Consider the following 21,134-nt stretch of genomic DNA (forward strand, 5'->3'; position numbering starts at 1 on the left):
GTGTGTGTGCGTGTGTGTCCATGCCTGGCGTCTGATAGTTGAGCCTCCTCATCTCTACAGGGTCTGAGCAGTGGGCCAGCAGAGAGTCTTTGGCCTCCACCATGTGCTCGTCCTTGGCTGGACACGTTCGTTTCCTTCGAGACAACAGAAGATGCTGATGAGACTCAACATGGTGAAACCTCCAACGGGATATTCTGTTATAGACATGTTATAAGCATGGCAGCAGCCCAGCACGAGTTAGTTGTTTAAATCAACAAAGAATAACTACATTTTGTTTCACATGTATTTAAATATAGAAATAGAAATAGCAGATTGACCTTCATTTATAGTTAATAAATCTCAAGAAGAATAGACAATAATAATGAGTCAGATCCCGTGAAAAATGGTTTTTAAATCTTTTAATCTGGCCTGTCCACTGCTGTGTCTTTAAAAGAGGGTGAAGAGACAGAGGTCATTACAAAACGCAGAGGAAGAGGGAACAGCTGAAGGAACAGACAGAGGAAGAGCTACAGATAAAGAACCAGCTGTTCTTGAATATCTTATTTGATGTTCCTGATTTATTCTATGAATTGCTTGTTATCTTAGCTTTATTTTTATTGTGCGACGAGCTGGGAGCTCCTGTCATTCCCACCGTGCTGGGATGACTGAGCAAACTGCCAAACCTCGAAGGAGACAAAAAGCAAAAAGAAGAGCTGAAGAAACTGAAAACTGGAGCTTTAGAAAAAACAACACAAACATCAAGGTCGAAGTTCAGGGAGAGAGGAGCGGGAAGAAGAATGATCAAACAAGGAGAGAAGCCGAAAAAGGTGAAGAAATTCACGTTGCATTAGTGTGTCTCCCCCACATTTTTGACATTTTAAGCGCTTTGATCCTAAACGTCAGAACTAGTCTTTAAACATAAAAGTTAGATCACCTCCTTGATCCTAAAAGTCTCAACAGCTCTTTGATCTAAAGGTATATAGTGATGTTCTCATTTAAATGGAAAACCAGGTTGAGAAACGACTGACGAGACCAATCCGGATGTGGCCTGTTCACTGAGTGCTGTTCAGAAGCATCTTGGTGTTGCTGGAAGCTGTGAGAGACACAGGATGGCAGATGGAAGACGGCCTGATGACCGCGGCCCCGGGGCCGATTATTGTGTGTTTGCCCTGATGGAAGGTCTGCTGGAGAAGCTGAAGTTGTTAGATTATGAGAAGGTTCTGGCTAAACACATCAGGAATTTGTCAAGACATTACTTCGGCTCCAGTTGTCACGTCCTGTCAAAGCAGTTCTACTTGTTCGCCATCATTGCAGCCTGGCTCATCAACAAGGCAGGACGGCCATTCCCTCAACCCCTGAAGCACGACGAACCCAACGCCATCGCGTTCAACATCCTGGCAGAGCTTCAGGCTTTTGGTGTTCAAGTGGATTTCCCTCCCTCCAAACTGAAGTCTGGTTCTGGGGTACATGTTTGCTTCGTGTTGGACCGACTGGCTGGTGAGGCACTGAAAAGGACCGGTTTTGCTTTTAGGAGACCAAAATATCCAGCAGAGAGCCCAGAGGTAGAGGCGGTGGTAGAGGATGATGCTGCGCTCACACTCAGCAAGGTTGAGGCCATTCAGCCCACTGAAGATGATGATGTGCTGGACACTGTGAACCTACAAAGCACCCACCCTGAACCACAACCATCCACCACAGCAGGTGACATCTCGGAGTCTTCGGTTGATGCAGCCGAGTGGAATCTGGAGGTCGAACGAGGCCTGACGCAACTTAACGTCACTACCAGGTCAGACAAAAAGCAGTGGAGAATCTACTTGGATCAGATGCATCAGCACAATGACCAAATCAAGTGTCTGATGGAAGATTCCAAGAGGTACTTGGCTAGGCAGCAGGAGGACACCAGTAAAGCTCTGGAGAAGTTCAGCAGCAAAAAGAAATACATCAGTCAAAAGCTGGAGCCGCTGATCCAGGAGTACCTCAGCGTCCAGGCCAGACTCCATGAGGAACAAGAGCGCTACGAACAGGCCAATGCAAGAGTGATGGAGAAGAGGCAAGAGCTGACAGAGATCAGTGATGAGGTGATGAAGATCAAACAGGAGATAGATGTCAGAAACATGACTGATGGAGCGCCGGTGGCGAGGATCAGGTGCAGTTTGACCAGGCTTAGGCAGGAAGTGGTGCAGATGGATGAGAAGATCGGCATCGTTCAGCACTTGCTGCTGCAGGCCACACTAAAGGAGAAGCCCGACATGATCTGAGGAGCCTCCAAACACGGAGCTGCTTTTATCTTCAGTCGCATAGATGATTGGAACAACCGTCTTTCTGGCCTGATGAGGACCAGAAGGCAAGATCTTCAGACCGGTTTTAAACCTTTGCATTGGCTGTGTTTTTAAGAAGTGATTTTAAGTTTGAAAGGTGTTGAGCCTTCTTCTTCATCTGACCTACTTTTATATTATTAAGTATGACCGCCTCTGGTTCTGAACCATCAACTCATCACTAGGGCCCACATGTGTGGGCCAGCCTGCTAAAGGGCCTCGGGGCCACAGAGGCTTTTCATTGACTACATTAACTACATAATAAGCTATTTATGATGCCCCCCCCCCCCAAACCAGGGGGGAAGGGGGTAACTGGGCTGCCATCTGTAGATGGAAGTGAGGCTGCGTTAGAAGGAAACACTCACCTTTCTTGTTTGCTGCATCCCCAGAATCGAGGCAGACAGACAACAGAAGAGGACAGACAGAGAATATGAATTCATCCACAACTGTTGTCTATATAACTGTTGTCTAATTGATTGTTGTCTATTTTTAACTTGACATTTGTCTGGTGACCTGCAAAGGTTAGGGCACCCTGGTGAAAAGGCAAGTTACAGTTCAGCAACGGGGAGGGTGAAATGATCTCCAAAAGACATAAAGATAAACAGAAAACACTCACTTTAATATTTCAAGCCACATAAGCATAATATTTATTTATTCGTACCATTTAAAGTGAAAAAGTGGAAAGAATGAGAACTGAGATATGGAGATCTGAGCCCTCAGATATTAGAAGCATCAGACCTTCATCAGCCTGTTAGGGTCATGGGTCAAAGGTCAGCTGATGTTAATTTCAAAGCTTGATTAAGACCCAACAATCCTCCCAGCAGCCGTCTAGAACCCTGAAGATGAAAATGGTGGACGTCCACCACAGGAGAAGACTGTAAGAAGACAGACCTTCACAAATAGGACCTTCATGAGAAGAAAACCTCCCCTGCATCCTCACCACCACATCCAGCAGAAGTCCAGCAAAATCCCTCCAACAAGACCTGAAAGACTGTTGGCTGCCACAGAAGCCTTTACAAGCAGTGATACTGGCCACAAGGGGGCGCTGCTGGGCACTGCTTGGGGGCGCTGCTGGCCACCGACAGGGGGCGCTACTAGGGGCCAAACTTCTGCTGAGGGGCCTTTTGCTTTTCTGTTATTATGAAATTGTACATTAAAATGAAAGTTTATTTTCTTAATATACCGGTACATAAAGGGAATGCTTCAAGTCTTTGCAGATCACTGTATATTTATGCTGAAGACATGTTTGAAAGGGGAGAGAAAACGATTCCAGTGATTCAGAAGCTCAAGATTTTTGAGTCAATAGCGGCAACAGAAACTAGCTCTTAGCATGGAACAGCTGGATTTCTCACACCACCCTTCTGGCTCCACCTAGAGACCTCAGCCTTGACGGATCTTTACTCTGAACGTTCTCAGCACCCACATCCTCAACAAAGTCTCAACAGTTACTCAACTCCTCATGTCACTGTTTATCCCCAAATACACATCTTTGGACAGAACCTGCAAACTCCTCACAGAAAGCCGGCCGACCCCCTGGGGATTCTTTGACCTTCTTGCGAGGCGCTAACCTAAATAAAACTAGGCTTTTTTTCAAAGAAACCACACAAGTCACCCCCTAAATCATGTATGGAGGTATAAGTGTCAGGTATAAGTCCCCATATTTCCAACTAACAACCATTCAGCAACCTTCACGACACACTTTTATTCACTTCTCATTTATACAGGTAAAGATTAATCTTTTACCAGCAGTAGATTTTCCACAAGACTCACCTCTTGAACAGAAGAATAGCGATGACTATGATGATGATGAGAACAACAGCCAGCACTGGGCCCATGACCCAGAGCATCTCTGGCTCCTCAGCCTGTCTGCTGACCCCACTGTAGAGCCTCACCTTCACGGGATCAGAGAAGGGACTTGCTGCAAACGTCCGCTGCTGAGGATGACAAGAGGAGCAATCATTCAAATCTCATTGTGTTCCTAAATGACTTCTCTACCTTCATTTGAGGAATATTCACTGAATATTTGGATCAGACAAAACAGATCTAAAGACGCAGGCTGAATAAGAGCATTGTCCTGTATGTGGTCCAGTGCAATGAAGAAGCTGCACAGTAGAGAGCCCAAACAACCTCAATAAGCACCTGCCTCAATACATGAGGATAGGATCTTCACCTGCATCTCAGGTTAAAGGTCACTCCCTCCAGGATGGCACATGAAGGGTGGTTGTTTGACCCTCCCTGATTTCCATCTCTTCTCTGCACCCGCTGTTTAAAGAGTCCTAACATCCTGTCAAATGTTCCAGTGTCAAATTATCAGATAGAAATGAGGAAGTTTTCCTAAAAAACTCTGGAATTGACAATTTGTTCTTAATCTTGCATGATCTTGTTTAATCTCCTCTGTGATCAGATCCTTGTCAAACATGTTTTAATGAGATGAGGGCGTGTGTCGTGTATCAGTGCAATCCCGGGGAAGGGGGGGGGGGCATCTGTGCATCAGCACGGCATGGAAGAAATGGACCTCTTTTGAGAGCAGCTTTGCAACACTGAGTTTTGTCCTCAAACAGGTAAAGCACTCGCACCTGGTGAAACCTTCCACTCTCATCTGGGCCGTTCAGCACTTTCATCCAGTATCGGAGGAAACAATCTCAACCCCACCAAGCTGGTCAGAGCTCAGAAAGCTCTCCGATGAGACGCAAACAGGCTCCAGTTTGTTTCACCAGTCCAGTTGACTCTCTGGTCAATGGCTTCCTTCAACCAGTATGAATGGAAACCTTTATGAACGTTCTCCACAACAGCAGCCAGGGAGGAATAGAGTGGTGGGAATGAGGATGATGGTTCCAATGATGGTCCTAAAGTGCAAAGACCAGGGCCAAGGTTTCAAACAGTGCCTGGTCCAAGGGACTGACACTTCTTCATGACTCTGGCAGTACAGCTCAGTGAATCACTTGTACAGACAAATGTATAAACCCAGTCCAGTTTCAGCCTGAGGAGAAACTGAACAAAAAGGGAACTCTGGTACATCGATGACGATATGATGAAATGAGTTGCCTGCTGCTCCAGCAGATCCACTGATCCACTGCAGGTAGTCGTTGATGCTGACCTTCCAGAACACCTGAGGGGGTGGAACAAAATCTGGAAAATGAGGCCTTTTCTGGACCCCATCCTGGAAGTTTTGTAGGGGTACGGCTTTAGGAGCTGGGATGTGACCGGGTGTTGAACCACCTGAAAGCTCCAGTGGGACCAGCAGGACCCTTTACATGGCTTTTTTTGACTGTGGTTCAGCTTCCTGGACAGTGTTGTGGATGTTTTTACAGAACTCTATATGTGTATAAATTCGTGTATTCATTTAAAGTAAATGTATCTACCTTTTATCTTTTGTTGCTGTACTTTTGACATCTAAGTGGTGGAGTCTGAATGACAATAGGACAAATCTCTAATCTTGGTGTTGAAAAGACTCTGTAATCTGAATTTGAATGTATCCTAAAAGGATCAAAATTTCTGTTGTTGATACTGAATATTTTAGTCAACCACTTCCAGTCAGGTGTTGATTTAGTGCTTCAGAAGTGTAATCTGGCAACACACAGTTGTTGATCATACAGCACATGTGACACTCTCATCAGTGAAGCTGCAGCTTCAGCAGGGAGATAAGAAACCTGCAGCTTAGCAGCTGTGATGCTGCCACAGTAGCATTTTAGAACATCTACATGAATATCAGTATATATACCAGTTATAATTTGTAGATACACAATTAACTTACAGACTCGTGGTCCACGAGCTCAGCCAGAACGAAGCAGACGTACTGCTGCTGGCTGGGGAGAGCTCTGTTGGAGTACTGGTTGTATTTCTTCTCATCACCCAGCGTGAAGATGGCGGGCAGAGAATCCAACTTGGCGGCAATATAAGGGTCCAGGATGTCCAGGTTCTGTCTTGTGTTTGAGTGAGGGCTGCTATCACTAGCAGTTTCCAGAAGCTGCACAATGAGAGGAAGGTTTAGAAAAACCTGTTGCTCATTGCCATGACAGTAAAAACAGGAGAGCAAGAGCTAGTTATCTTCATAGCCCTGCTGAGCGCTCCGTTCTGCTGAGGTGAGAAGAACAATGGTCTGAATGGAGGTTGAGAATTAAAAAACAGCAAACATCTCTCAACACTGAACATGCTTCAGATTGGGAATGGGCTTCGATAAAGGCTGGAGAAAGTTTATGAGCTCTACAATGAGACCACCTATGTGACGAGGAGTCACATCTAACCTGCATCTATGGCTGGATCAGCTTTTGTGTCCCTTTGAAGAGGATTCCCTCTGGGCAGGGGTCCTTTTCAGAGCCTTCACACATTAAGTGAGGCTGGAGGAACCAAGGGAGAACACAGGATATTCTGGTACCTCCTAAAGTTACAGTTCCGTTTCTGAACAGACCTGGATTTACTAGTTTTCGAGGCCTGTTTGTCACACAGTCAACGTGCGCTGATGCCATGACAACGGAGCCTCCGTGTACATATGGAATGCTGCAAAAGTTACAGTCATGGTCATGGCCAGCACACATCCGGAGATGATGGCCTCCCGGTCTCTGACTGGACAAAGCATTTAGAAACATACAAGGCCACAGAGTCACGCAGAGACAGCGGTGGACTTCCTGTTTGTCCACAGGATCCAGAGCTGCTGCAGTCTACATATAGAAGGTCTGGAGGTACTTGTGAGTATGCCCCCAGGAAGGGAATATGGGATGGACAGTGCTTTAATAGATCCAACTGAAAGGTAAATATTAATACAACTCCAGAAAGACTCTTCTTATTAACAAACCTCATGGATGTTAATGTCTTCAGGGTTCTCCCATCTCCTCAGAGACACCAGTAGGTCGGGGACAACCACAATGTAGTACCATCTAAATTCAAACACAGGGACAAAAGGGCATTAAAGACCCACATTATATGTGTGCACAATGTTCCACATCGCAATGTCCCTTTGTGTTGATGAATATTCACAGTATTTTATCCAAACATGCCCCCTGTCTTCTCCTTTATCTTTAAACACCAGAAGGATGTTTGAAGGACATTTAAAGGACACTGGTTCTAATTCAAAGCTTTGGGTCATTATTCATTAAGACAAGGGTTTAGATTTTTAATTTCTCCATCAACAAAGTCTCACTTATTACTGGATAAATCCTGGAAAATGTAATAAAAACACAATAAAATTCAATTAATTAGAAGTTCCTTTCTTTACTGAAGACTGAACTTGGATTATTGACTTCTGGAAGCTGCTGAGGAGCAGAGCAGGGGTTTATGCTGGCCACTTATCTGTGGTTATTATGACGCTGTAGCCGTGGGAACGAAGAAAGCTTTGTCATTTATCTAACTAGCTATAAATAACTGGGATGGCGCATCTTTAACAAGTTCTTGACCGTTCCATGTAAATGTAACTTCTACACTATGTTATTGTTCCCCTATGATTATGGGCCTGTCAGAGCTGGCTGCCTCTCCAGGAGCGATCCTGCTGGCAGAAAAAAAAGAAGTCTCTGACTGTTATTGTTCTCTATCAGTCAGGCTAATGTCAACATGATTTACAGCTGTGGCATCAAGCAGCAACTCAAGCATCCACCAATGTGGTGCTGATCATTTTCATTTCATGACCCAACAGCTTCTCCCGTAGAGGATAGAGACTCCTGAGAGTGAATGATGATCCTGAAGACCCGTCCCAGGGGTGGACTCACCCCCACGAGTCCTCTGTGGCTCACACCAGCACCGTGATAGAACTAAAGTTCATTCCCAACACTAGTTAAATGGTTGTGGGAGCATCTGTGCTGGTCTCTTCTCTGTGCTTTGGTCTATTTTAGTCTGATTGGACCGTGTTGCTGGGGGACTGCTGACCGACGGACGGACAGACAGACCGCCCGGCTGGCTGGATGGCTGCAGCGTCTCCCAGGTGATCAGAGGATTGCGCCACCAGCCTGGTCCACAGCTGTGGTGCTGCCCTCTCTGCTGCTCCACATGAGGCTGCTTCAGCTCCTAAATCTGTCCTGCTGACACTCTAATTCATGTTTCCATGTTTACAGAACCAACTAGGCTTTACAGACTGGAATACACAATTTTGGTGCCTGCCAGTGGACACAATCTGTCTTCAGCATCAATACAAAATGTTCAATACTGCTCTCATATGCTGACTACATTACATCAGTCAGATTTAAACAGATTTGACTGGGTAAAACCAAGCTGACAGTTTTCAGGCAACAGTTCCGGTAATAGATTATCAATTCAAAAGCCTGAATGCACTAAACTTAAATGATCATTATCTTATCATATCGCCTTTGCTTGGGAGCAGTCTCAGAAACAGCCCATACCTTACAGGCGCTCCCTCGGGGACTGTGGGCAGGCTGACTGTCACGTGGCCACCCTCCTCCACATCATGACGGTGCACAGCTGGTTTCATCTTCAGCAGGTCTGGAGCTGTTCGGATGGACACTTGCTGCTGGAGCCCGCCGGCACTGTTTCCACGACCCATCAGTACAAAGGAATATTCTGTATCTGGCTGCAGCCGAGTGATAAGCTTCCTCTCCAGGTTCCCTTGAACCTCAACGCTGTGCTGGTTGTACAGGATCTGGAACCGTCATGAACGTCATATACAGAGTGAATTCTGAAGTCTCGAGCTGGGATGTAGAGTGAAAACCTTTTCAAATCGCATAAATATGGAGGCAAAACACCAGCTGGAGTGTTTATCAAGAGGAGCTGATGGGGAATCACTGCAGAATCACACCCAGAGTGTGTTTGAGAAGACACCAGTGAGTGAAGGAGCCCCAACCAGAAGAGTTTGTTAGGATTCCCTATTTTGTGTTTTGGCTGCCTGTGCTTTTCCTGTTCTTCCCCTCCTCTCCCACCTCCTTCCTCACCTGCAGCTCACCTCAGCTGATTGGGACTGCAGTTCCTCTCTCCATTTGCCACCAGATCGTTGTAGACCCCACCATTTTATCCACTTTTTTAAAAATTAACTTTAACTTTATTTCTACATAGTATTTCATGCCTACAGATCCAGTTCAGTTTCTGTTGACTGATTTGTGTTTTCTCCCTTTTCATTCACCCGGATAATAACATGCTGGACTGGCCTGTTGAGGTCGGGGCACCTTTGTTTCAGGCTTTACCTTCAGAGGCACTTGAGATTTGTAGGATTCCGGCACTTCCCAGGTCAGCAGGACAGAGGTTTTCATCACAGCCTTCACACCAAAGTTCTTGGTGAACACTGAAGGAAGGTCTACAGGTTGATTATCAGGTTAATTTAATTCATGTTTAAACAAGCTGAACACTCTCTTTGCAACTTTAAATCAATTTTAGCTAACTATTTTTTTTGGTGATGTTAAAATAATGGAACAGCTCCTCACCGGGCACAGAGGTGGCCATGGTTCTGCTCTGAATACTGGGGCTGAGCGGTCCTGCCCCCTTCCTGGTGAAAGCCTGGACTCTGATGTCATAGGTGGTGTCGGGCTGCAGACCCTGGATGGTCATTTGTGTTTCTGTGGTACTATTGGTGCTGTTGCGCTGGCTGTTGATATCTCGATACACCACTATGTACTTGACAATCTTCCCGTTCCTCTCGGCCAGAGGAGGCGGCTTCCAGGCCAGGTTGGTAGAGGAGGCGCTCAGGCCCGTCACACTCAAATTCTGGGGGTAGCTGCTCGGAACGTCTTCGGGGGTGCTAATCTCCTTCACGTGCTCCTCCCCACAGCCGGCTCTGTTTCTGGCACAGAGTTTGAAGATGTAGGTCGCCCCCTTGTAGAGACCAGTAACAGTAAAATGATCGTCGACGTGTCTGAAGTCTTTGGTAAAAAAAGCTTCCTCTTCTACTCTCTTGTACTGTAGTTGGTATCCCAGGTGCTCCCCCACCATCTCTTTGGGGGGCTGCCACTGGATCAGGGCAGTGTTTCCAATGGTGGTGCTGATCATCATGGTTGGTTTACCGGGAACTGGAAAACATGAGGAGGTTTGTTTTTCTGAAAACACCAATAACTAGGGAGCAGATCCTGTGCTTCAGGCCAGGACTCGCCCAAATGAATCACGCCTCAACTTTGCTTAGCTCCGTTTGTAATACTAGATTAGAGATTTTTGCTATCCCACCAGAGAGATTTAAAAGTTTTTTACCTCCCCTGAAAAAGGTTGTACTGGTATGTAAACTGTCCCAGATGCCACATAAAGTATTTGAGGTACCATTTCAACATATTTGGGGTGAGTTTTAAATGGCCTGTTGTGTTTTGGAAAATGTGCTATTTGTCATCGGACATGGAGAAAAACATGAGAATCTTTAATCTACAATTAATGGGTGCAGGCCTGTGAGGACAAACCTGCTCCTGTGGTAGTCGCCATCCTGGCCTTGCTGCGAGCTCCGTCACCCTTGGTGGTATACGCAGCCACTGTGATGGAGTAGGTGGTCTCCGGGAGCAGCCCTGTTATTATGGCCTCCTAAATGGTGGGGGAAAAAATGGAAATTCAGACAGCTTCCTCATTTGAATTGGAGCATTTACTGTATTAAGGCCCCTAAATCCAAGGAGGAATAAACTGAAACTCTTTACGGATACATCAGCTCTCTGGTTCTGCTCTGTGACTTCTACGGTCGCATTGAGTGTCTGAACGTGCAAGAGACATTTAAAATGACCTTATAAACCACACAGGTTCACATCATGCTTCCACTCACAGGTTTGTGTTATCGGAGCATTTCCCGTGGTGAAAGAGTGATACACTTTAGTGGGACTTTTTGACCCTCCTTGAGGATGTTTCAGCTTAGATCTATGCAGAAATGCAGATGAATGTTGAGGCTTCCTGAACTTCCTGAAGCGGTGCAGCGGCTGAAGATCCCTTTTTAGTGTACAGATGAAGCAGCAAATGACAAAAGAAAATGGCAGCAGGATAATGGAGGAGGTGTGAGTGTCGGTGAGTGCAGGGAGGACGGAGCCTGCTGAGAACACCCAGTGGCTCACCTGTGGCCGCAGTGTAAAGGTGCAACACACGGCTAAAACTCTAAATAGCATTTTATACCTTTACAGAACATTTAAAAGCTTCTGTTGACACTTGGAGCAGAATGCTTCATCGACACTTCACTCTATCAAGCAGAGGATCTCATTTATTTGGTGCTTTCTTCTCTCGTTGAATGAACTCCAGCAACATTACATGAGGCATTCACCAAATGCTGAACTGATTCTCTGAGATATTTTGTGTTGTTGGCCAATTCTCTTCTAAAGACTTCCAATACAGGTTTTACCAGGCTGGTCCTGCTCAGTGTTAGCCTCCGTGTTAGCCTCAGGCAGGTAGGAGCATCTGAACCGCTGAAGATATCAGCTGTCTTTATTGGACCGGCTGTGGTTTCCCTCCAGAGCCAGAGAGTTCTGCATCTTCTGGCGTGAGCTAGCTCCAGAGCTACGTCTCCCAGTCTTTCTCTTGTGTATTTTATCTAGTGAGAGTCACTGGGCGCGTCCCCCATATTCTCTCCCTCCTGCCTTAGGCCAGTTTCCTGCCTTTGCAGCCATTGTGAATTTTTCTCTCCATCCTGGAATTTCAGCATTTTTTACTTGTGATTTTGCATTTTTCAACTAAAGTTCCCTTTAATAAACTCCACTAACAACCCCTCGCAGTTCCAGTGTCATTAAATGTTTAACCTTTATGCTTAACACCTGTCACTTGCACTTTGGGTTAAAACCCCCGACTTCTAATTCAAAATTTCCTGAAAGTAACAAGAAAAGATAAAACAGGATGAGCTGCAGGGGGGCTGAAACACTGGGAATACTGGGTAACACCATGACCAGTGTAGAAATATTCAACACACAGTCCTACTCTCGTCTGTGATTAAAGGCTTAAATAGTCTCCTCAAACACTTTTTAATTTTGAGGTATATTTGTGCTTGTTATCTTGAAGGAACCTGCCTTGGGAAGTGCTGACACACTTCTACACTAGTTCAATAGTTCTTCTGCGATGCAACAACAGGATGGAGAGAATCATTTTGCCAGGAGCCAAATGTGTTGGTGTGTTCATCCCTCTCACTGCGTTGCTGAGGGTTGAGTGGCCGTGAGGCCACTGGGTGTTCCATAAGGGTAAAGAAGGAAGGAGGACAAACCCACCAAAGGGTCCAGACTCTAGCACAGCAAACAGCTTCCAGCAAAATTCAGGATCTTCTACCAAAGATCAAGTCATTTGTCACAAAACCACACAAACCTTGTTTGCGTGAAGAAGCATCAAGTTTCACAATTTTACCGATGTGCTCTGCCAAAGAAAGGGCCCGTCCACAGACCGTGGGGCAGAGCGTGGTGCTGGGACGGAAACAAGAGGGCTGAATTTTGGCCATTCAAATCAAACGGGGGCTTTAAAGAAATATCATCTTTCTGGAAGTAAAACAGCTTTGGTTGAATAGTGTCAGATGTTTTCTGGAAAAGAGTGCAGTATGGTGGGATCCAAAGAGCCAAAAGATCCGTCTGCCTCCATCACACGCTGCTATGGCGACACAGACCCACATTTTCGAAACCCTCCAACGCCTTAATAGCCTTAATAATGGAGCTCAGAACGGACTAGTTCCATCGTCATGGAGACGGTACAGGGAGACGTCATGAGCAAAAACTACAGTTTTCCCAGATGAGATATGAGGACAGAAGAGAACTTTTCAGCAGGCTTGTGAAAGGGTCGACGGACCGTGTGAGAGCTATGAGGGGGAAGCTGAAGATGAGCCCTGAGATGTGGGCCCTTAATCATCTCCTGCTTCACAGATAAGACAGGAATGCTGCTCACACAGCAAATGAGGTGAGACAAAACCCAAACCAGCACCTGAGCATCCTCCAGCCTTGTTTCTGCTTCAGTGGGGGCAATAGGGGCTGGATGCAGTGACACACAGGTGTGGGCTCAGGCCCCCCAGGTTGTGTCTCATTTGAATGGGAGCAGCACCTCATCCGTCTCTCCTCTCTCAACCTCTCGTCTTCACCATTCTGGTTCCCTAGCAGGGTTCAGCTCAGGCAGGCTCAGGTCCCACGCTCAGTGCTGCCTTTTGATCAGCACAAACTAAAACAGGAGTGACAGAATGTTCCGTCTCAGGCTGCTTCTCTATTCACACTTTTATCACATCCTCCCAGCTTTAGCAGAGAGTTGGTTGGTTCTGCGTTTTCTTGTACCTTCGTTACCGTCGTTGTCCGCTGAGCACGTTTCTGTCCAGGTCTTCAACCATATGAAACTAGTAAACAATACTGCTGAATGTATCATCTGTTGTTATAACGTGGTGACATCATAGGTACTAACCTGAGCTTCAGGGGAGGAGATGTCCACGATCATGGGCTGTCCGTGCGGCTCCCCTTTCGCCAGTCTGGAGTAAACCAGCTGGTAGCCTCTGATTTGACCGTGCTGCTTCAGGCTCAGAGGAGGCTTCCAGGTCACCCTGAGGGCTGTGGAGTTGATGACATCTGCCTCCACCTTCCTGGGAGGAGCTCCGGGCACTGCAGCACAACACAACGCAGCACAACACAGGAAAACACAACACAACACCGTTATACCTGCACCATTGATACAACCCTACTCAAGCATCAAAAAGGGCCACTGTAATAAACACTTTATAACTCCCACAACATATGTCAAAAACCTCAAACTGCTGAAGATGCAAGGCGCACCACACTTTTATAGCCTTCATGGCCCCATTAATAGAAACCTGTTTGAGATTCTGCCTTCGCACAGCACAAACTATTAACTCGAAAAGATGGAAAATATTTTTTAAATCCAGAAATGATAAATAGAAATAAGATAAATGTCAGTCAGCCTGGGATGTGCTAAGAGAAGTGTTACAATAGTAACAAAATACAACTAAGTATTGAAACTACAGACTTTCTGGGGGTTTGGGGGCCATTTTATAAACACAAATGAATAGTTGAAATGTATGAAAGGAATAAAGACTTTAAATAAAGAGCAAACTCAGATGTGAAACATGAATTGTCCCACTATAATAATATTATAGTTATATATGGCCTTTAAAATCAAATGTACTAACCAGCTTTGGCTTTACATTCATTAATGGAGCAGCTATAAATGAGGCGAGCTATTAATGAAGGAGAACTGCGATTGTCAAGACTGGGCGCCATGGTTGACAGGAGGAGACGTGAGGACAGAAGGACTAAGACAGGGAACAGCAGCCACTGAAGAGGGACTACATATGATCATTATTCTGGAATATTGTATTAAATGCTCTCTGGCTACCTCTCTGAAAATACAGAAGTGGTGTTGCAGGGGTCCCTAATTATTCCTGGACCGGCAACGAGCCATTTGCAGATCTATTTTTCAATGCACGTAGAAATCCAACTAAATTAAAAAGCGCAATAATTCTTTTGCTACACAAAACCGCGTGATTTAAAATTTCAGTTTACGTGTCCACAGTACTTCCTAACTGAATGCACGTCATGGTGTTGCGGTCAAATGGAAAGCACATTAGGCCACCGGAAGTGATGTTTGCTCCGTGACGGTTAAACTTTCTTCTTTCACGAAGACACTTTGACGCGCGCACGCTGCAGACACGTACGCACATGGATCGATGCGTGCGTAAAATAATGGAAAACGAGCTAAGTTTTGTAGGTTTTAGGATGAAGCGGGAGAGTCGGTGTCTGTCCATACGTCTGCTCCTTGTCCTTACGGTGGTGACGATGATGGTGATGGTGATGGTGATGATGAAGATGGCACCGGGACAGCCCACGACGTTGGTGCATTTTATCGTTAAAAAATGTGTGTTATACGCACATGAGCGCGTCTATTTAGTCAGTATAGTATATGGTATAACTATGCATATAGTAATATGCGTAAATATTAAATATTCCAAACATATGCTTTATATATGGCAAAAAAAGCCTTTTCTTATATAGTCACGCTTAATAGCAAATGTGTGCTTATCTGCTCCAGTTTCAAGCTGCTTCGTTTTTGTACTGTTATAAAAATTGCTGTATTTAAAAACTTTTGTAAGTTTTGTTTGTAAAGTTTTGTAAAAAGTTATGTTGGGTTTGTAATCATTTTTGAAACTTTTTTTACATTCACATTTCTGAGGGATACAGCTGGAACATTTCTGGATCTAAAAATATAGTTGTAAAAAATAGATTTTCTTTTTTTGGTGGTAAATTGTAATTTTAACTATTTCATTTAGTAAGTACAGATTTATTTCATGCCTGTTATTAAAATTTGAGATGTAAGGGTGCTGCTAAATACGGCACTGCATCATGTAAAAATGCAAGATATGTCCTCAGTGGGATTTGTATTATCAACAAGAATAAATAAATAAATAAATAAAAACTATTTGCACTCATCTTTTTATTGTAAATGAGATGGGATTAGATTGGATGATATTGCATTAGATTACATTAGCTCATCGGCAACGTACCATCTTCCAGAGTTCTGATGAGAGCTGGGGGGCTCTCTGGGCCAGGCCCCACATCAGTGTTGGCCCTCACCCACACAAAATACTCGGTCCACTTCTCCAGGCCCTCCAGCACGTAGCTGTTGCTATCAGCACTGATCCCTGACACCTGGTGGAGCTCCACGTCCTTCCCTTTGAAAGACTGATATAGCAGGATGTAGCCCACTATCTTTCTATGGTGGCTGTCTGTGGGTGGGGCCACCCAGCTCACATTGATGCTGGTGGAGCTGAGGCTGCGCAAACAAACATCCTGGGGAGGGGATGATGGGACTGATGGAGGGAAAGATGGAGGACAACACAGTCAAGACACAGAAATGTGTGGAGAGTCACAGATAACACGAATGCTCTGATGTGCTAGCCACAACCCTGAAACCTCTTTTATAATATACATTAAGTTCTGTTTTCCTTCAGAGTCCCAGTCATCTGTGACCGTCCACTCAAACAAAGATGTCGTTAGACTTCTGGGTGAAATTCACATGACTGAAAAACAGATGTAGCCGTCCACATTTCGAAATGAAAGGCTTCATTGTTAGCCAGTTAGCAACCTGGGATTAATGCCAAACAGTCCTGAAACGGCCTGAGCATAGAGGGAAATAAAAAGCTGTAAACACACAGCACAAACACACTTTTATCACATTCTGTGCCCACATGAGGTAAAAAGGTTTCCTATCACAGGGTGAGTTCACACTGTTCATCCTGACATCAACAACCATGACATTAAATTAAATTGAAAAAGGTAAATGATTGTGAAACAGGTTGATGACATGAGGGAACATTATGAGGACAGGATCACCCTCAACCCAGGGGTGAAACAGGAAGACAAGAGCTCACGTTGGCTGCCTGTCAGACCCAGGACCGACCTTTAGGGTCGGCATTGTTGGTCAGGAGTTCTCATATCTTAGACATTGTGGTACCTCCTGACCAGACTGGATCTCTTTACCTTCTCTGAGGAGGAGCCAGAGGCCTCGGTTTTCAAATGGAACAGTCACAAATGCTGCAGCAGCATCTGCACCAGCAGCGTAACCAGTACGTCTAATGTTCACGAAAAGCCCCTCAACAGGGTGAAGAGCTGCTTCTGCCCAACAGTGTTAACAACTAACATTGGTCCAACATGTAGCAGGAGTTGGCTCTGCTGAGAGCAGATCCACAAAAACCAGAGAAGGCAGGAGGGCCTGCCTAGACCTGGGACCTGAGGACGGTGGTCGTTTACCCAGTGGTTCACCTTTTTTTAACGCTAGTGGTTATTACACGTTTGTCCAATCACAATCCCATGAATGATTTAGCAGAGTTACATTAGACAGACTGGACGAAGTTTTGTATCGTTCAAAGAGAAGAAGAACCTCCACCATGTCCACATTAGTGGATCCCTACTCACTGGATTGGGCAGTTCGGGCCTCAATAGCTGGAGTAAAGACACCTAAACCCTTCTGAGATCTGGCTGCCAGAGAAAAGGCGTAAACAGTGTCTGGCTTCAGATTATCCACGGCATAGGAGCCAGCAGGCTCCAGGGTCAGGTGATGCTGTGGAGACAAGAAAAGAACCATGATGATGATCAGGGACACACACAGGAACACACACAGGCACACACACTGGCACACACAGACACACACTGGCACACACACACACACACAGACACACATTATTATAATGATGATGATGATGGTCATTATTATTATTATTAGATGCACTTTACAAAACTCTCGGGGTTATGTTACATCACATAAAAATAAACATTAAAATAAAAGTAAAACTTGACATTAACAAAAGAATAAAGTAAAATAAAAAGTAATTAAAGAGCCATAAGGCCACAGGAGGAACCCACCAGACTGGACCGGTGGGTTCTGGGACGTGATTTAAAGGAGGATGTAATCATGAGAGAGGGGGCGGGGCCTAAATTAGATGGTTAACTAAAGCCAAAGTAAACTAACTCAAACTAAACGAACAACAGATTTACCTTTTGACTGGGATTGCTGGTCTCCCACCAGTGAAGTTCAAGGTTAACGATGGGATCCGGGACCGGCCAACGCCACGACAGCATGATCCGGGAGTCCAGCTCCGCCTCCGCCTCAAAGTCTGACGGCTGAGCTGGAACTACAGACGTGGGAGTTACGCACCACGAGCTCAACAGAAAGAATGGGCCAATCACCTTCCACTTGGTGGGAATTCTAAAATTCTAAATTTTAGAATCACCCACTTGAGACAACAACTACTGCATCATTATTAGAGATGGACAAAGTTTTCTGCACTTGGGGTTGGAATGAAAATTAGAAGCTGTTTTGCTTTTGAGCGATTGACTAATGGATGACAGAGAAGAAACTGCTAGTGACTTTCAGAACATCATTTTCACATCAAACAGTTGCAGCAACAGGTGGAGTAAAGATTCAAGGATGATGTGTGATAAATGTTGAAGAGGAGTCCAGACTGAGAGGGTGTGGACATGTCCACGGGTGGGACAATGTGTTGGTACAGCATAGAACTGCCAGGCAGGAGGTCCAGAGGAACACCTGAGACTGGATGTGTGGACAGTTAGAGAGGACACGACAGGTGTGTGGACCCTTGGGTCCCCCAGGGACCCTGGCTACATTTAAATGCATTGATTGTGTGTTAATGATTGTGACATCATCTTTCCACCTGTGGGTGAAGGCAGGTTCAGCCAATAGAAGCACTGAATGATCACAGGACAAGTTAGAGGACGAGAACGGAAAAGCACATCTTCAACAATAAATTGCTTTCAGCAAAGTGAGGCTTAAGTTACCTCCAAGCTGAGTCTTGATTTGCAGAAGGTCAGACAGCGGTCCGTCTCCCACAGACGTGAAGGCCAGGACCCTCAGACCGTATGTGATCCCTGGGACAAGGCTGGAGATGTTGGTCAACTGACTGTCATCTGTTTGGTGGGTCTGCCAGGAGGTGAGTGGAGCTGCATCCTCTGGCCTGTAGACCACTCGGTATCCTCGGATCTGACCGTTGGGCTCTTCTGGAGGTTCCCACTGGACCAGCATGGTATTATCATTCAACATGCGCGCCTGAATGTGAAGCGGAGGCGACGAAGGTGCTTGTTCGCTTGTCCGAGTATCCACAACACTACTGGAAGGACCGCGGCCCACGTTGTTGACGGCCATGACTCGAAACTCGTACTGCGAGAAGGGGCTGAGGCCGCCGATGCTGTAGCGGGTGGTTGCTACGCCGTCCACTTCCTGGAAACCATTCTCAGACAGTTTGGACCGGTATTGGATGATATAATAAGATACAGGCTCAGGGTTGCCAGAGTCCCAGGTCAGGGTGACGCTGGTTGCCGTGGTTTCTGTAACAGTTAGGGAGGTGGGCTGTTTGGGCAGCGCTGTTAAAACAAATCAAACGATTGTGAATATTCTCACCCAATGTTTTTCACTTGCCTCACTCAATTAAAAACGTGCCGTTAACATGAAATTAGAGCATGAAAAATGTCCTGCCTACAGATAAGTACACACATTCAGGGAAGAGGCACTTCTAATGACACTTCTAACTAATGACCATAAAAAATCATAACAACTACAACAATAATAATAGTCTCACTGAGCCTGACATTATATTTACGTCACTTAATCTTTGCTACAATGAAGATTTACTTTCACTGTGAGGTAAAAACGGAGCTCAGGGGCTGACAGAGAGGCATGCTAAAACGATGACCTTTGACAAAGATCTGCGCTGTGGTCTCGATGACGCCCAGAGGCGATGAGGCCACACACGTATAGTTGGCCGACTGCCGGATGTTGGTGAGCTCCAGCACGTTCCGGCCAATCGGCACCTCATCCTCCCGGGTCAGCTCCAGCTCCCCACTCATCCACTTCAGAAACGGCATGGGGGAGCCGACTGCAACACACGTCAGGTTAATGCTGCCCCCGGGCATCACCTCTTGGTTGGTGGGAGGGATGGAGAAGCGTGGAGGCACGCGTCGTACTGCAGGGACACAGAGGAGCTGTGAGGGTCCAGTTTAGAGAAGAAATTTAGTGCTGGTCTAAAGTTTAGGTTCCATTTGGACTCTCCAGCGCAGAAGGTCTGATGCAATAGTTGGACACAAGATGCTTCATAAAGGCAGTAAGACAGATTTTTAATTTAAAATGGCAGTGCTGCTGCTGTGTCAGACAGGGACTATATTGAGCAGGAGCTCACTCTTCAGTGGTATGGCTGCGAGGACGACTGGTAAATGACCCTACCCTCAACCCTGAGAGTGGTTAGCACTATTGCCTGAGAGCAAGAAGGTCAGGGGCTCAATTCCCAGCTACAACAGGCCTTTCTGTGTTGGGCTATGGTGCTAGCTCTGTGTCTGTGTGGGTTGCTCTAGTTTCCCCACCGTCACAGAGCAGATAAGTTAGCCTGAGCCACAGTGGCGGCGAGGCTCGGGACTGACCCTCCATCTGGCCTCATAATCTGTGTGTGTGTGTGTATGTGTGTAATTCCATATAGTAACAATAAAACCAAAACTACATCAGAACATCAACATTACCTTTAAAAATGCATCCAACAGCTTTTTAAACCGACCTCATCTGGTTATACTTACTCACCGGCTGGATTGTTTGTTGGGATCGTGTAATAATGATAATAATAACAACAATTGTGTTGCTTGGTAGTCGGTGCTGTTATTGATACACAGCAGGAATCTACAGAAGCGTATTGCTGTCACACATTAAAAAGCAGCTCAGTATCTTGTAACTATGTAATTTTTTATGTAACGGTATTCTTTCATGTTATAACCTGAAACTATCACAGTGATGTTATGACACGATAGCGTGATTTCAACAACAAAAAAGATACATTTGAAATGATAGAAATGAGACATGTGAGGCAAGAATAACCTAAAAGCAGACATGTAGGAAAAACCACATTTCTGCGTCCCAGAGGGACTAAGCAAGCGTTAGTAGTAAATAATCTAAAAATGTCGCCTTATAACATGAAAAATACTCTAATAAACCATTTAACTACATGATACTGAGCACTTTTTTTGTATTGTAGCGTACAACACTTGTAGCAATCACATTTGACCAGAATGATCAATAAAGTTTTGAAGTTTATCAAGAATTTGGCTGACAAAACGAGGCAACCATAAAAGAGGGAGCTGCTGAGCAGCACGTTGGGCCTATCGATGTGGAGCGAAAGTGCGGAGCACACGTTAGTGCTGCCAACCCACCCCCCCATCAAAAATAAAAGGCACTTTCATTAAAACTCATTCAAACTGATGATATTTAATCTTAATCAAGACGTCCACTGATTGAGGATTTTAATCATCTGAATGCACTTTGCACATGGTTGAACCTGTTTCATTCAAAGGAGACAGCTATTATTCACAGTATGTGCCAAACAGGTACAAACAGAAATGTAGTTTTAGGGTGTGAGGATCTGAATAGACATCTCAGGGTTTGTGTGTCCTGGATTCAGGTGACAATGATGGATCCTCTTGGTTTGATCTGTTAGCT

General features: G+C 45.4%; 2 protein-coding genes across 22 annotated transcripts in view; one reads left to right on the forward strand and one right to left on the reverse strand.

Annotated features, from left to right (window-relative positions):
* ptprfa (protein tyrosine phosphatase receptor type Fa) overlaps positions 1-21,134 on the reverse strand; it is a 62,554-nt gene that overhangs the window by 10,752 nt on the left and 30,668 nt on the right. For 6 of the 21 annotated variants that reach the window (XM_057037147.1, XM_057037139.1, XM_057037140.1 and 3 more), the window contains 15 exons: positions 19,351-19,639; positions 18,440-19,021; positions 17,639-17,775; positions 17,060-17,204; positions 15,649-15,954; positions 13,539-13,732; positions 10,610-10,727; positions 9,653-10,234; positions 9,416-9,525; positions 8,621-8,877; positions 7,087-7,168; positions 6,049-6,261; positions 4,065-4,228; positions 2,660-2,671; positions 25-134 (listed from right to left, as the gene is read on the reverse strand). In XM_057037147.1, the coding sequence (XP_056893127.1) occupies positions 25-134; positions 2,660-2,671; positions 4,065-4,228; positions 6,049-6,261; positions 7,087-7,168; positions 8,621-8,877; positions 9,416-9,525; positions 9,653-10,234; positions 10,610-10,727; positions 13,539-13,732; positions 15,649-15,954; positions 17,060-17,204; positions 17,639-17,775; positions 18,440-19,021; positions 19,351-19,639 (3,301 nt within the window). The remainder of the gene's footprint in view (positions 1-24; positions 135-2,659; positions 2,672-4,064; positions 4,229-6,048; positions 6,262-7,086; positions 7,169-8,620; positions 8,878-9,415; positions 9,526-9,652; positions 10,235-10,609; positions 10,728-13,538; positions 13,733-15,648; positions 15,955-17,059; positions 17,205-17,638; positions 17,776-18,439; positions 19,022-19,350; positions 19,640-21,134) is intronic. The other 15 variants (XM_057037149.1, XM_057037157.1, XM_057037148.1 and 12 more) reach the window with 11 other exon arrangements.
* Positions 1,089-2,244, forward strand: LOC130528147 (intraflagellar transport protein 57 homolog). Its single transcript, XM_057037163.1, has one exon. The coding sequence runs from the start codon at positions 1,089-1,091 to the stop codon at positions 2,235-2,237; it is 1,149 nt and encodes a 382-aa protein (XP_056893143.1). The 3' UTR covers positions 2,238-2,244.

Source organism: Takifugu flavidus, chromosome 7 (genome assembly GCF_003711565.1).
Source record: "Takifugu flavidus isolate HTHZ2018 chromosome 7, ASM371156v2, whole genome shotgun sequence".
In the NCBI taxonomy this organism is placed as follows: Eukaryota; Metazoa; Chordata; class Actinopteri; order Tetraodontiformes; family Tetraodontidae; genus Takifugu; species Takifugu flavidus.